At 48.2% G+C, this 16,399-nt stretch overlaps 1 protein-coding gene across 7 annotated transcripts in view; it reads left to right on the forward strand.

Moving 5' to 3' along the window:
- ALDH18A1 (aldehyde dehydrogenase 18 family member A1) overlaps positions 1 to 16,399 on the forward strand; it is a 98,987-nt gene that overhangs the window by 35,237 nt on the left and 47,351 nt on the right. For 6 of the 7 annotated variants that reach the window (XR_012905502.2, XM_006129393.5, XM_075934426.2 and 3 more), the window contains exons 6-7: positions 1,364 to 1,522; positions 2,008 to 2,098. Coding sequence is in view for 6 of the 7 variants with exons in the window: in XM_006129393.5 (XP_006129455.3) it covers positions 1,364 to 1,522; positions 2,008 to 2,098 (250 nt within the window). In the remaining variant the exon portion in view is untranslated. The remainder of the gene's footprint in view (positions 1 to 1,363; positions 1,523 to 2,007; positions 2,099 to 16,399) is intronic. The other variant, XM_075934429.2, reaches the window with a different exon arrangement.

The raw sequence follows: 16,399 nt of genomic DNA on the forward strand, positions 1-16,399 counted from the left end.
TTTAAATAAATGGCATTCTGTTATAAAACAGTGTGATTAAACTTCGATTTATCACAAGTATTTTTTTAATGTCCCAATTAGTTGCATGTAACTTTTTAATAGTTTTGCTGCTCTACTGCAAACAAAATTAGAGTGGAAAATTTAAAAACAACTAATAGTCTTAACTGCACCTTAAAGACTAACAAAACGTGTAAATGGTATCGTGAGCTTTTGTGGGAAAAATTCACTTCTTTACATATCGTCATGTTTTTTAAGTGTTTCCAGTTACAGACTAATTCAGCTACCTCTCTGAAAATTAGAATGGTCATACTGAATATAAAGCTTACAAGAAAGAGAAATGTAAAAAGTGAGTCCTCAAATGTGGACCATTGATAATGTATACACTTAGCCATGAGTCTTTTTTTAAACTCGTGATAGCATTATTGTTTTAATGGTTGTACTCAAAGATACGTGAAGAAGATCTTGCTCTGAAGTGCAATTATATTCTGCCTATAAACCCCTCTCTCGTTTCTTATTCCTCACCATGGTACCAGAGAGCTTCAGGTCGCTGTCTCAGTATAACTGTTTCCTGTATGCGTTCCATCATACAATATCTACTGAATTCACTGATTAAAATATACTCATCTTTACTCTGTAGCACTAGTAAGGCTACAAAAGAGTGAACTGGATTCTAATCTATCGTGAATATGAACACAATTGTTCCACTGTGTATTTATAAGGATTAAATTAAACTGTTAAAATCATTGGGATCCTAAATTAACAGTCAAAAATTGTTCCAGTGCTGCACAGAGGACTCAATTGTACTCAGTTCATATAAATACCCAATGGCAAAATAGAGATGGGGAAAAATAGCTTCCCCAGCCATGGATAACTCCCATCACTTTCTTTAACTGTCTGCCTCCCCAAATGTCAGAAAGAAAAGATGCTGTTTGCAGCATCTCCAGGTTGAGTTGAGCTAGGTTCTGGCAGATGGAGGAGAGAGAATTTTGGAGCTGAAGGAACAGAGAATAAATAACTTGTCAGCTTTACAGTAGTGTTTAGAGGAAGGATGCTCTAAATCTAAGGATGCTGTCTGTGTATTGTAGTTGTGGAGGTATTGTATGGGATGAAAGGAAGTGTGATTTTTAAAAATCACAACCATAATGTGCACTTGAATTTCTCAGCTTGTTTCGTAGAGATTTAGCCAGGCCTTTTCACAAAATAATCAGAACATGGGCTTTCTCAGCTATCCTTGCACCCTTTACTAATCCGTCTTGCTGCCCTGGTGGCCTAGAGGGCCATGACTGACCTGCTTTCAATGTCTCTTTATTTGTATGCTTGGTGGGTGCAGATCAAATTCCTGTTCAGTCTTTCTCCTTTTCAGATTTTAGTTACCAATTTGGATTTCCACGATGAGCAGAAGCGTCGGAATTTAAATGGAACATTGCATGAGCTGCTGCGGATGAATATTGTCCCTATTATTAACACCAATGATGCGGTTGTTCCACCTCCAGAACCAAACAGTGATCTTCAGGGGGTAAATGTGGGTAAAGTATTGCAGTGGGTGGATCCTGCTATTGGACTTGCTAAAGCATGAATGCATGACTAACACTGTAATAGTCTGGATATCCTGGAGTGAGCAGAAGGGGAATGGGATATGTAAGAACAGAACAGCCACAGTAATGCTGGAAGCTAAAAGAGAAATGCAGTTAAGAGATATGATATGGACAGAGATATTGGGGAATGGGTACTGACATGGCTCGCTTTTGACAAGAGGTTGTGATTTGGATGGGGAGCAAATATTTGCATGGCTTGCTTTTTGCAGGGCACAGATTGATTTGGATAGGATATTGCTACTTATTTACCGAATGCTAACATTAGGCTCAGTTCAACACACAGCACACAGTATAGTATGGACAAAGCAGTGCAGAGCGAAATGGTATACTTACATTTATTGTTTGCTGTATGGTGCAGTCAGTGTTTGCTGCCTTCTCTTCTCTGCTGTGTTGCTGACTCTCTATATTTCAGGTTATTAGCGTTAAGGATAATGATAGTCTGGCAGCACGTCTGGCTGTAGAAATGAAAACTGATCTCCTGATTATTCTTTCAGATGTAGAAGGTATGTGACTGACTTCTTTGCCTGTGGTTACATTAACAATTTCTATCCCCCTAAAGCCAGTGAGGAAAATGTCCAAGACGAGGCCCGCCAATGGGAGGAGGCACAAAAGGGACGGCTGCCTCATGTTTACTGGTTGCTGCTGCAGTGGCCAGAGACTCATGCTCTTTCAGCCATGGTTGGAGCCCCGGGCAGCACTAAAGCACTGGCTAGGGCAGTGTTTCTCAACCATTTTATATAAAGTACCTCTTAAAAAATTATAAGTACCCCTTCTACCTACCGTTTTCAGACACACAATGTTTTTTTCTACCATTGCAACACATTTGTTTAAACAACTTAATTGTAGCTGGGCGGGCAATGAAACTTTGGGGTGTAAAAAATACAAAAATAATAAAGCGCTGTAAAACTTAAAACAAAAATTCAGTTTTCTCCAAATTTCAGTTGTGTTGACGTACTCGGCAGACTTCTCTTAAGTGCCCCAAGGGTACTCGTACCACTGCTTGAGAAACACTGGGCTAGGGAGGGCTAGCCCCAGCATCATCTCTTCTGCCTGAGGCCTCCCCCCTTCTGTGGGTCCAGAGCCAGGTGCCACCCAACCTTGCGCAGGACCCTGCAAAATGTACCAGCAGTCCTGCCTAAGACCTACTCATTTACCTTACTTGCATATCATATTTTTCCATCTTATTTTGGCTGCATATGGTCTCATTTAGAGTGTAAACTCTTCAGAGTTAAGACAAAAACTTACAGGAGCTGCAAAATAAAACGTAGGCACTGGATACAATTTTTTAATTTTTGTTTTTCCATCTTCATGTGTCACAGACAGTGGTGCCAACCTACATTCTAATTTTGTAACTCTGAAATAGCAATCAAATGTAGCAAGACATTTTTAGTAAGTCCCCACTACTTCCTGTCATTTATCATTCTATCATCTTGTAGAGCAGGGGTAGGGAACCTTTTTTGGGTCGGGGGCTGCTGACCCCCCAGAAAAATGAATCAGGGGCCACACACAAGTGAAAAGCAAAAAAAAAAAAAAAAAACCCCAACAACCTCAAAACACCACACCCTCATTGATGTGTCGCCTGACTGAGAAGCAGAAAGACACTCCTTCCTGCATTCGCCTTGCACACCAGAGCATGGGGGCCACAGGCAAGTAGATTTTGTGTGTTCTAGTCCCAGGTTGGGATGTCGGGGGTGGAGACTGGAGCTACAGCACAAGCTCCCTAATGGTGTGGGAGAGCCCTAAGCCTTGAGGACTGGATCCAGGCAAGCCAGGGTCTGCATTTGGCCCCTGGGCCTGAGGTTCGCCCCCACTCCTGCTATAGAGGTTTAGCGATTTCTCTTAAATGGGTTAGTACTTAGTTGTACGTGACTGTACTTTCCAAGTTTAGATGAGTGGCACTTTTGGCTCCATGTTCTGTCCATGAATGCAGAAGCAGCTGAAGATCGAATGGGAGCTCTGATGCAACAGGGCCCACTGTATGCTTACATAGCTCATATTTATCATCTTTGGACTATTGTGCCTCATATGGTGGATTCTTCAAGTGATTGCTTTTATTGTCTCCAGTTGCATTGGGGGGGATGCCTCATGCATAGTCAGAAAGTTTTTTTCCCTAGCAGCATCCATTGGGTTGGCTGTGAAATCCCCTCGAGTGTGTCTCCATGGCACTCCATATATGACCCTGCAGACACAGCACCCCCTCAGTTCATTCCTATTGCCAGTGACAGTTGTTGGAACTGTGGTGTCTTGCTTAGCAAGCTCTCCAGGTTGCTTAACTGCTGTATACATTAGTGTTTGTCTTCCCTAGTTAGTTACGTTTATTATTAGTGTATTTTAATGTTGATAGTGAGTGGTTTCCCCATTCCCTCTGACTACATTCTCTGTGGGGGTCTCAGAGCATGCCTAAGTTCCAGGTGTTCAAAACCTGCAAGAAGCCTGTGCCAATGGGCACTTGTCTAAAGTGTCTGGGGAAGTGCATCAGATGGACAGGTTCAGGATTTGAAAAGGGTTTTGGCCTAGAATGAAAAAGGAGTGGGATTTCAGACTTCTGCTGCCTTCATAAGGAGCTGCTTGACCCAGCATTGAGTTCTGTGCTCGTGAGACTAGAAGTAAACAGAAGAGGTAGGGTTGTTAACATTTCTGTCAATCAACTAAAATTAAAAATAACATCCTTTATGTCATCTGCTGCACGTCGCTGTACTCAACCCTAGCTTCTGTCTCATTCACTGCATGTTGTTTAGCCTCTAGCGTGAGGGATGCATTTTTCTGTTGCTGTATACCTTTATATCCGTGTCCTGTAGCCCCTTGGAGACGAACAAAAAATATAGATGGTGGTATGAGCTTTCGTGAGCTCAACCCCCTTCTTCAGATGAATGGAGTTAAGGAGTCCAGGGTACCAATAAATAGCAGAGAAAGAGAAGAGATGGGGAGGGAAAGAAGGGGAAAAAATTGAGAAAAAATATTGTCTGTTAGTGTCCATGCTAAATGAAGCTAATAGGGTGGGCTCTAAGTACTCGATGTACCTGGTGCTTGGCTTTTTATTTCATTAGGTTCAGAGGGGTATCATCAGTCAGGGTTTCTGGGTTGTCTCGGTGGGTTCCTGAGAGGTCCTCTACTCCGTCAGTGATGATAAACTTTCGCCTGCATGTGTGTGTGTGCTCTCTTTATCTAAAGCGTTAAACCCCATGCACTTGGGCCATCACAGTAGATCTCTGAGAGCCCCAGGATACAACAGGATGAAACCAAAGCAGGTTTATTGCCAAATGCTATGCATTAACAGTTGTCAGCAGAAAGTCTCAATGCTAAGCCACTGTGCATTCTGTAAGTCTCGGCAATGACACCTGCCGTTACAGGTGCCTAATGCAACCCTCCATAGTCCATCAGGGCTCGCTGTTTCCAGTGCCCTTTTATAGACATGTACAAACAACTTACATTGCTTCTTTATGTACCAGGTTGCCACCCTCTGTTACCTAGTTACCACCCCTCACCTTACAGGAGGGCTTACTTACTGTCCTTCATGCTGTCAACTTCGACCTGGTCCTGAACCTAGGTTGGTACGTACATTAGTTTTTGGGGAGTCTTTGGTACCAAGACGTTTCTTATTAAGATGTTTCACTACTCCCCTCTGGCTTACAATCTGTACCTGGTGCCTCCCTATTCCGTCCATGCTCCACCTAACTTACACAGTTATCAATAGGGCCTCTTTCCTGGCTGCCGTGTTACTGAACCAAAGTCTTGCTCACTAGATTCCAGGCCTGTGGTTACCGACCCTCAACTTACTACAAGAGGTAGCCGAGTAAGTCTGTAACTGGAAAAACTTAAAAAACAATTAATTGTCTGGCAGAACTTTAAAGACTAACAAAACATGTAGATGGTATCATGAGCTTTCGCAGCCACAACCCACAAATGTCATCTGAAGTGGGTGGTACCCATGAAAGCTCATGATACCATCTACATGTTGTTAGTCTCTAAGGTGCCACTAGACTATTCGTTGTGTTTCAAGTTTTTCCAGTTACAGACTAACTTGGCTACCCCTCTGAATTTTACTGCTTGAGTTGTTAAAGAGGAACTAGTACCCCTCTTTGTAGCGATTTGTGGCTGAGGGGTGTGGCTCCCAGAGTTGGTTTGCATGTCTCTGCATTCTCAGTTCTGTCTTCCCTGACTCTGACTCTCTTCATCCAGGAGTTGGGATCAGTCGCCCATCGAAGTCTGTTGCCACTTCACATTCCAGGCGTGGCTACTTGATGAGTCTGTATCCTAGAGCAGATCTGCTTCTATCCTGCTAAAGATCCAGCCCCACAATGGGACCTCAACTTAGTTCTTAATGTTCTAAGGCGGGGCAAGGGACCTAAGGCCTGGGGGCCGGGTGTGGCTCCTGGCTTGCCTGGATCTGAGCCTCAGGGGGCCGGAACTCTTCCTCCCCTTTTCCCCCAGCATTGGGTAGCCCACACTCGTGCTCCAGTCCCCTCATCATTTCCCTGTGGGGTTGGAGCACACACAATCTACTAGCCTGTGCCCTCCTAGGTTAAGTTATTTCATTAGGGTGTGGAATGTAGCAGCTTATCCAGGTCAGGTCTTTGTTTAAACCTCTATTCCTCAAGTGTCCTCAAGCTGACACCCTGAATAGAGGAAAAACTGTTAGTCTCTAAATGTGTTGCAACACTATTCATTGTTTTTTAACTTTTTCTACTTGCATACCAACTTGGCTCTGAAACCTTGAATAGAGGTTTAAACAAAGACCTGACCTGGATGAGCTGCTGCATTCCACACCCTAATGACATAAAAAGCCAAGCACCAGATACTTAGAGCCACTCTATTAGTCTCATTTAGCATGGACACTCAGACAATATTTTTCCCTTTCTCTTTCCTTTCCCATCACCTCTTTCTCTGCTATTTATTGGTACCCTGGACCCCTTAACTCCATTCATCTGAAGAATTGGTTTATGCTCACGATACCATCTACATTTTTTTGTTAGTTTCTAAGGTGCTGCAGGACTATTCACTGATTTTTAATTTTGTTTCAGTTAGACTAACATGGCTACCCCTCAAACTTTATATCATTCCATTGACTTCAGTGAATTTGCTATATTTAAACAGTTTGTTGTTACAGACTAGCAGAAGGCTGCTATAGACTGTTCATTATCCACTGTCCACTGAGCAGTGAATGAGGTGATTGTGTAGTTAGAGCTTGGAAATCATGCAAACTTAACTGACAGCCTTAACACACACAAGTTTGCTTTGTAATGTTCAGGTTCTTCGCATACTGTTATTTCTTCGTCGAGTAGTGTCCCTGTGGGTGCTCCACTCGAGGTGCTGGGCTCGTCCCGGCGCCGCAAACCGGAGGATTTTCAGTAGCAGTAGCACCCCCACTGGACCACGCATGCGTGACTGCTGCTTCACGCCTCTCAGCTGAGCACGGCCTGGCTAGTCACTTTCCTTCCAGCCGTCCGCTGCCGCAGATGGAGTTAGCTTATGCTCCCCACTCCTGTCTGAGGAGTGAGGGAGATTAGCTAGTTTAGCTAGTTCTTGTGTTTCTTTCAAAAGTTATTAGTGTTAGTGTAGTTGTTATAGTTCCCGATAAGTTTTAAAAAAAAATGTTTTTCCTGTGCTTGTTCTGTCACGCCTCTGGTTGCAATAACAATGCCAGGATCACCTGGTTTTAAAAAGTGCACCCAGTGCCAGGATGCCATGCCGGCATCAGATGGGCGCACTCAGTGCCGAAAGTGCCTCGGGGACGGACATGTCCCAGTGAAGTGCAGCTACTGCGCTAAATTAATGGCGCGCGCCAGGTGGGACCGAGAACTCCGACTGAGAGTTCTTCTGTTCAATAAAGCTCTCCAGGCTCTGGAGATGTGGGAGTCGCTCCCCTCGGGGCAGCTTGAGGATTGACTGGGTCGAGAACCCCCCACTGCACGGCAGGCAGGGTGAGCAGCAGGGACAGACCGGGAGCCTCTGGCTGTTCACCGAGGTATCCCGCGGACAAGACAGGCAAAGGCCGAAGCTCCTCGGTCTCCACCCGATTCCATGGCAAGGACCCTATCTCGGCACAAGCTGAAGGCTCACGGGCAGAGTCGGTGCCGGCAACGGCTCCAACGGCCGCTCTGAGGCCAGCAACGGACACCCCGGCACCAGCTTTTCCCGTGGATGAGCGCAGCCGTAACAGCAGCAGTGCCGGTGTTTTCCCCAGCTGTTGCGACTTCATTCTCCCAGGTGCCGAAGTCAGCGGCACCGGGATTGGCGCCGCAGGACGGAGCTTTCAGTTCAGAGCCCTTGGCACCGGCATTATCAGCACTTGTCCTGCAGCCAACGGCACTGGGTCAGCCAATAAGCAGCCAGGCTGTGGAGGTTACTTCATTGTCAGCCCGCTATGCTCCGCACCGTTGCCTACCCTCAACTCCTCGGTGCTGACCAAAGCACAGCACAAGTCTGCACGAGTCCGGACACCATCTTTGACACTGGACCATGTCATGTTTTCACCAGGACTGATGTCACCTGCCTTGTTTTATTCTGGTGGTCGTCACCACACTCCTCATCATTATGCATCGGCCAGAGACCATTACTACCAATCATTTCGCCACTCACCGCCAAGACGGTATCACCGAGAGCGTAACTCTTGATCTCCCTCTCACCATTCCAGGAGATCCTTTTCACCAAGGTCCCCAAGACCCTTGGGATATTCTCGTCAGTATGACATCCTGAGGAGGCACTCTTCCAGATGTTCCCCGAGTCCATACTGCAGACATCATTATGAACGATGTTGTTATGACCACCCTTCTCCTCTCGATAGAGGACGTCCGCGATCGCCGCGGTCCAGTCAGACCCTATCTCCACATGTACCAGTGCAATCTCCACCTTCTGCTGCTCCACTAGCTCCTGCGGAGGACACAGCCTCCATCTATCAGGAGGATGAACGCACTCCTCACCAAGAACATCAGAGCCCTGATTCGTTGACTCATCACTCTTCTTCCTCACCAGATGACGCGGTGGTCCCTGGTGACTTGTCTCCCACGGAAGACCACAAGCAGTTCCAGGAGCTCTTCAAGAGGGTTGCCCAATCCCAAGAGATTCAGACGACGGATGTGCAGCAAAAACAACATCGGTTGTTAAAGAACCTGCAACCTTCCCAGAAATCGAAGCTGGCATTCCCATTTGATGAAGCTATCTTGGAGATTGCCGATGACATCTGGCAGCCTCCAGCCACTTCGTTGACAACTAATAAGAGGTCAGACAAGAAGTACTTCATAAGCCAGAAGGGTATGGACTTTTTATTTACACACCCTCAGCCCAACTCCCTTATTATAGACGCTGCGCAGCAGAGAACGAAGATGTCTCAGGCCAAAAACACCGTGAGTGACAAGGAAGCCAAGCACCTCGATGTCCTAGGCAGGAAGGTATATTTGACTCTAAGGATGTGCAATTATGTGGCGCAATTAGCAAACCATGATTTCGATAATTATTCGAAACTGGTCCCTCTATTTGAGCACTTGTCGGACTCTAAACATCAAATTTTGAAGGCAGTTACACAAGAGGGACTGTGTGCCACCCCCTTGACAAAGGCTCTGAACAATGTGCAAGCCTTGTTCCATCATCACCAGAGACCTCATCAACATCGCTGGTCTTGTATATCCACCAACTGGTTGGTCCTCGACATAGTCACTTCAGGATACGCCATTCCCTTCAACTCTCTTCCTTCCCTCCTTTCCCATCCCTTTTCAGGGACCCCCCTCACAAGACCCTTCTACAACAAGAGGTTTCCCATCTGCTCACCATAGGAGTGGTAGAGAGGGTACCAACCCAGTTTTGGAGGAGAGGGTTTTATTCTCATTAATTCCTCACCCAGAAGGAGTCAGGGGGTTGGAGGCCTATCCTGGACCTACGTCGGCTCAACCATTACCTGCAAAAGCAGAAATTTAAAATGGTCACGTTGTCTTCCATCATTCTGGCTCTCGACAAAGGGGATTGGTTCGTGTCCCTTGACCTACAGGATGCCTACTTCCATATAACGATACATCCTGCTCACAGGAGATTCCTTCGGTTCGTAGTGGGAGCCGACCATTATCAATACCAGATACTACCTTTCGGACTTTGGTGGCTCCCCGAGTTTTTTCCAAGACCCTCGCGGTGGTGGCGGCCTACCTTCGGCGCCTCGACATTACCATCTTCCCCTACCTGGACGATTGTCTACTAAAGGCCCCTACCCTTGATGAAGCTATGTGGGCAGTTACCACTACTACCACGATATTCAAAGCCCTTGGTCTCGTAATCAGTTTCGAGAAGTCTTTTCTCACACTGACTCATGACCTAGAGTTCATCAGGGTGAGGCTCGATTCCGCAACCCCAAGAGCATACTTACCCATAAAAAGGTTCCATCTAATCTGGGATTTGGTACAGACTGTATCAATTTCTCCCAAATCCCGCATACTTACCTGTCTGCAGCTCCTGGAATATATGGCGGCTTCCACATATGTGGTTCTGCATTCGAGGCTTCATCTGCGCAGTCTTCAGCATTGGCTATTCACTGTGTACACAGCACAAACAGGACAGTTTCTATTCCCAAGCATGTCCGGGCAACCCCAAAAACACGTTAATTGGGAGTCCAAGCCCAGAGGCCATCATTGCAGATCATGACAGATGCCTCCCTGCTCGGCTGGGGCACCCATCTACAGGACAGCTGAGCTCAAGGTCTGGACACCCCAAGAATCGCTGCAACACATAAACTTTCTTGAACTTCAAATGGTTTTCAGTGCTTGCAGGAATTTCCTCCACATCATTTGAGGTCAGTCAATACAGATTCTCACCGACAACATTTGCACGGTGTATTATGTCAACTGACAAGGAGGTGCGCGTTCCCGCCCACTTTGTGCAGAGGCAGTTCGTCTCTGGAATTGGGCGATCCAGCATGGTATCACCCTGACTGCAGCTTACCTTCCTGGCAAGGATAATGTGATTACTGACGCCCTTAGCAGGCAGTTCTTCTCCCAACACGAATGGGAGTTGCACACCAAAGTCGTCTGCAACCTCTTCCAATGCTGGGGTAGGCCACTCGCCGCAACAGGAAGTGCCATCAATACTGTTCATGAGAGGGCGTCGGCACAGGCTCCTTGGGGGATGCCTTCCTACTGGACTGGAGTCGTCACAAATTGCTGTATGCCTTTCCCCCTCTCCCGCTCATCCCAAGGGTGCTGGAGAAGATAGAGCGTGCAACAATAATTTTTATAGCACCCTTTTGGCCTCAGCAGACGTGGCTAACACAGTTGTTGAGGATGTCGGTTGCCAAACCACGATGACTACCGGAACTGTTCAATTTACTATCTCAGCAGCACGGTACAATGATCCATCTGTGCATCAAGCACATTCACCTGACAGTGTGGATCCTAGCTGGCTCCAAGCGTCGCAGTTTTGTTCTCAGGAGGTGAGACACGTACTGATTAACAGAAGGCGGCATACCACACGCAAGACTTACCTTCAGAAGTGGCATCGCTTTCAGTCATGGTACGCAGCAAGAAATCTCGACTCTCTCTCGGTGCCTGTCCAGCAGGTGCTGGATTATATTATGCACCTAAAGACGGTGGGATTGGCAATTTCTTTCCTCAGAGTACATTTAGCGGCAATTTCCGCTTTCCGTCCACCTATTAACAACCATTCAATATGTGCACACCCCCTCAACAAAAGGTTTTTGAAGGGGCTCGACAGCCTATATCCAGCTCACAGGATCCCACCGGAGCCTTGGGACTTGCTTTTAGTATTGGACACTATCATTCACCCTCTCTTCGAACCACTAGCAACGTGTGATTTACAGATGCTTACGATGAAGGTGGTGTTCCTGCTTGCCATTACGTCTGCGCGTCAAGTAAGCGAATTAGCGGCTCTGTTGGCGGACCCGCCGTACACACAGTTCTCCAACGGTGCTGTGGTACTTCGTGTACACCCGGCCTTTCTACCAAAGATCAACTCTGCTTTTCATATAAACAAACCCATGTGTTTGACGACGTTCTACCCAAAGCCTCATTCCTTGCTGGAAGAGTCCCGTTTGCACACCCTAGATGTCAGACGAGTGCTGGCATTTTATCTTGAAAGAACATATGTCTTTCGAAAGTCTCAACGACTGTTCCTGTCTACAGCCGAATGCTCCAAAGGCAAACAGCTCTCTGCACAGCACATCTCCACTTGATCGTCGCTTGCATCAGATGTTGTTACACTCTATGTAACAAACCACTTCCAGGCCGACCTTGGGCCCACTCTACCAGGGGCATGGCGGCTTCCACTGCCTATTTTCGCTGGGTACCATTGCAGGACATATGCCGTGCAGTGACCTGGTCCTCTACTCTTACTTTTGCTAGACATTACACTCTTGCGAATACACTAAAGACCGACTCAGCGGTAGCCCGGGCGGTCTTGTCTGCAGCGCAGAAACGATGAGTCTGAAGCACACGTCTACCATTGGGCCACTGCTGTGGACTCACCTTGAGTGGAGCACCCTCGGGGACACTACTCGATGAAGAAGAGCGAGTTACTCACCATGTGCAGTAATGTCTGTTCTTCGAGATGTGTGTCCCCGTGGGTGCTCCACATCCCACCCTCCTCCCTGCTTTGGAGTTTTCTGTTTGTATTTTTCAGATGCTTCCGGTTGGGAGGAAGCTGACTAGCCAGACCGCGCTCAGCTGAGAGGCGCGAAGCAGCAGTCGCACATGCGTGGTCCAGTGCGGGGGGGCTACTGCTACTGAAAATCCTCCGGTTTACAGCACCAGGACGAGCCCAGCACCTCGAGTGGAGCACCTATGGGGGGGACACATCTCGAAGAACAGACGTTACTGCACAAGGTGAGTAACTCGCTCTTCTTCTACAAGCAGTGTCCTTATGGGTGCTCCACTATAGGTGTATATGCTCTCCTGCGCCTGTTGAGCCCTCACTTGTGCTCTCCGTTGCTCATGATGTACATGATGTACCTTGAGGATGCTATCTAGTGCTGTGCTAGTGAGAGCCTCTCACCACCTACTCAGTTGCCTTTGGCCTCACATGGCGAGAGCAGTGGTCTCCTCCATATGTGTATCATTACCATAATTAGTAGCTGTTTTGTTTCTTGTGTTCTCCCTAATAGTGTTACCTTTTTTTAAACTCCCTTAAAAAAGGAGAAGAAATGCCTTTTAAAAAAAAATCTTGTTTGCGGGAAACTCCCCCCACCTCAATTTCCCCCCTTCTGGTAAAAGTAAAGAAAGGAAAAGAAGGGGAGTAAAGATGATCTACTTATTTCTGCATTCCTCATTGCTAGAGATTGATCTGCTTCCAACCCCCACTCGGGCATTCTTGGGTCTACCAGCTTGGAGGGGTGCCTCTTCTGTAAGCAGTTTCTATAACCGCCAGGCACTCTCATGGTGTCTGATGCCTGGCAGGAACTGGGAGCTGAAATTTAAAACACTTGGGGTACGTCTAGACTACATGCCTCTGTCACCAGAGGCATGTAGATTAGGCTACCCGACACAGTAAAATGAAGCGGCGATTTAAATAATCTCCGCTTCATTTAAATTTACATGGCTGCCGCGCTCCCAGGATGAAGTTTACCTGGGTGGTCGACAAATACCTTTGATGTCAGCAGGGGAGCGTCCAGACTATCGCGCTGAGCCAACAAACAGCTGATCAGCTGTTTGTCGGCTCAGCGCGGCAGCCATGTATATTTAAATGAAGCGGCGATTATTTAAATCGCCGCTTCATTTTACTGTGTTGGGTAGTGTAGTGGGGCGGACTGGCCGCCCACTGAGCCGGAGGAGGAGAAACCCCTCCGGACGCCATGTTGGGCTGAGGCTAACCCCGCCCTGTCACCTGACCGGAAGCCAAGGGGCGGGCCCAGGGCTATAAAAGCCCAGGCATCAGCCTCACTCAGGGCTGAGCCTGCCAAGCGGCTAAAGGCCTCTCCGGGACTCCCAGCCTGGGGAGTGGGGACTGAGGCCTGGCCTGGGCCTCCTACCTGCCGGGGCCCAGAGGCAGACTACTGGCTCCCTGCCTGGGAAGCGGAGGCCCCGCACAGCCAGCCTACCCGCCCGGACGCAACGGCGGAGCCACAGGGCCAGCCCGAACCTGTGCCCCAGCACCTGCCCCGGGACCGGGAGAAGCGGCCCCAGCCACGGCCTCAGCTACCTCAACCGGAGGTGCCGCCGGGGAGTTCCACAGACCCTGAACCATAGGCCTGCCTCAACCGCCCAACCCTGCCCGCACCTGGAGCCCAGTTGAGTCCCAGTGACCTGCAAGCGGCCACAGACTGGACCGGACCGCCCCGATGGGACGAGACTCTCCTGGACTCCCTGCCTCCACCGCTGGACACCCAGGTACCGCCCGAGGGGGAGAACGGAAGTGGCCCAGGGATAGTGGGGGGCTGTTAAAGGCCCCCAGGCTGGCGCGTTTCGGGCTGGAGCCCCCGCCGAGCCAAAGCAGCCTGCACTGCTGCCCTAGGGCCCTGGGCCGGGGCGCAGTGGAGTGGGTGGGCCTGCGCCCCCCCTGTCACCCACGTATTGGGTGGCAGCCTCCCCCTTCACCACTGCCACAGGCGATCCGCCTGCACCCCTCCTGAACAAGGAGCTCCCTGACTGGGTTTGTGGCCACGCCCTGAACTGAGGGTCTGGCCCCGGCTTTATAAACTGACTGTGGTTGTTGGTTGTCACGCCCTGAACTGAGGGCCTGGCCACTCTTTACAAACTGACTGTGTTTGTTTGCTGCCACGCCCTGAACTGAGGGCCTGGCGGCTCTCTCTACAAACCGAGTGTCTGTTGCCACGCCCTGAACTAAGGGCCTGGCCACCGGGTATAAACTGACTGTGTTGGGTTACTGCCACACCCAGCATCAAGGGCCTGACCACCCCTTATAAACGGACAGTGGTTTGTTACTGTCACACCCTGAACTAAGGGCTGGACTGCGCCCGGTGAACTAACGGGGCTGGCCTTAAAGGGGCAGCGCAGTGGGGAACCCCTCCGGACAGGCAAACCGACTACAGGTAGCCTAATCTACATGCCTCTGGCGACAGAGGCATGTAGTCTAGATGTACCCTTAGAGTGAAGGCACTTCCATCTCCTGGAGACGGCTGATGGATTATCCCCCGTGCCTTTAACTTCAACGAGGGTAGAGTTGTTAAAAATCCACAGCAGACTCCTCCTGCAAGCTGCAAGTCATTAGCAGCCAAAGGGGTTTCCCCAGAGCAGCCACCTTGTCACCAACAGAAAAGCCAACTCCGAGTGGCTGGCCTGCCAGTGGCGTGTTCCCAGAATTGCCACCTTGGCACTGAGTGATTAGCAGCCAGAGGGGTTTCCCCAGAGCTGCAACCTCGGCATGACTGCTTACCGCAGAACCAGCAGGAAGCTGTGAATCACGGTACCTAGAAGGGTCTCTTTCCCCCTCCCAGCTCTGTTGTGCAGTACAGACTGACCTAGAAAATCAGGGGCAGTGAGGCTCTCAGGCACTGTTAACACGGTCATAGAATCCTAGAATACTAGAACTGGAGGGGACCTTGAGAGATCATCAAGTCCAGTCCCCTGCCCTCTCGGCAGAACCAAGCACCATTTATATCATCCCTGACAGATGTCTGTCTAACCTGCTCTTAAATCTCTCCAATGATGGAGATTCCACAACTTCCTTAGGCAATGTATTCCAGTATTTAACATCCCCGAAAGTTAGGAAGTTTGTCCTAATATCCAACCTCAAACTCCCTTGCTGCAGTTTAAGCCCATTGCTTCTTGTCCTATCCTCAGAAGCCAAGGAGAACAATTTTTCTCCCTCTTCCTTGTAGCACCTTTTTAGATACTTGAAAACAGCTATCATGTCCCTTCTCAGCCTTCTCTTTTTTCTAAACTAAACGAGCCCAGTTGTTTCAGGCTTCCCTCACAGGTCATGTTTTCCAGCCCTTTAATCATTTTTGTTGCTCTTCTCTGGACTTTCTCCAATTTCTACACATCTTTCTTGAAATGTGGTGCCCAGAACTGGACACACTACGCCAATCGAGGCCTAATCAGCACAGAGTAGAGCGGAAAAATGACTTCTTGTGTCTTGTTCACAAACATTCCTGTTAATGCATCCCAGAATCATGTTTGCTTATTTGCAACAGCATCACACTGTTGACTCATATTTACCTTGCAGTCCACTCTGACCCCTAGATCCCTTTCTGCAGGACTCCTTCCTAGACAGTTGCTTTCCATTCTGTATGTGTGAAAAGGATTGTTCCTTCTTAAATGGAGCACTTTGCATTTTGTCCTTATTAAACTTCGTCCTATTTACCTCAGACCATTTCTCCAGTTTGTTCAGTTCATTTTGGATTATGACCCTATCCTCCAAAGCACTTGCAACCCCTCCCAGCTTGGTATCATCTGCAAACTTAATGGCTGTGTCTACACTGGCAAGTTATTCTGGAAAATCATCAGCTTTTCCAGAAAAACTTGCTTGCTGTCTACACTGGCCGCTTGAATTTCCGGAAAAGCACTGACAATCTCATGTAAAATCATCAGTGCTTTTCCGGAAAAACTATGCTGCTCCCGTTTGGGCAAAAGTCTTTTTCTGGAAAACTGTTCCGGAAAAGGGCCAGTGTAGACAGCACAGTAGTGTTTTCCACAAAAAAGCCCCGATCGCGAAAATGACGATCAGGGCTTTTTTGTGGAAAAGCGCGTCTAGATTGGCCACGGACGCTTTTCCGGAAAAAGTGCTTTTCCGGAAAAGCGTCCTGCCAATCTAGACGCGCTTTTCCGAAAACGCTTTTAACGGAAAACTTTTCCGTTAAAAGCATTTCCGGAAAATCATGCCAGTGTAGACTTAGCCAATAAGCGTACTCTCTA

The sequence above is a fragment of the Pelodiscus sinensis genome, chromosome 8 (genome assembly GCF_052426305.1).
Source record: "Pelodiscus sinensis isolate ZL-2025 chromosome 8, ASM5242630v1, whole genome shotgun sequence".
Taxonomy (NCBI): domain Eukaryota; kingdom Metazoa; phylum Chordata; order Testudines; family Trionychidae; genus Pelodiscus; species Pelodiscus sinensis.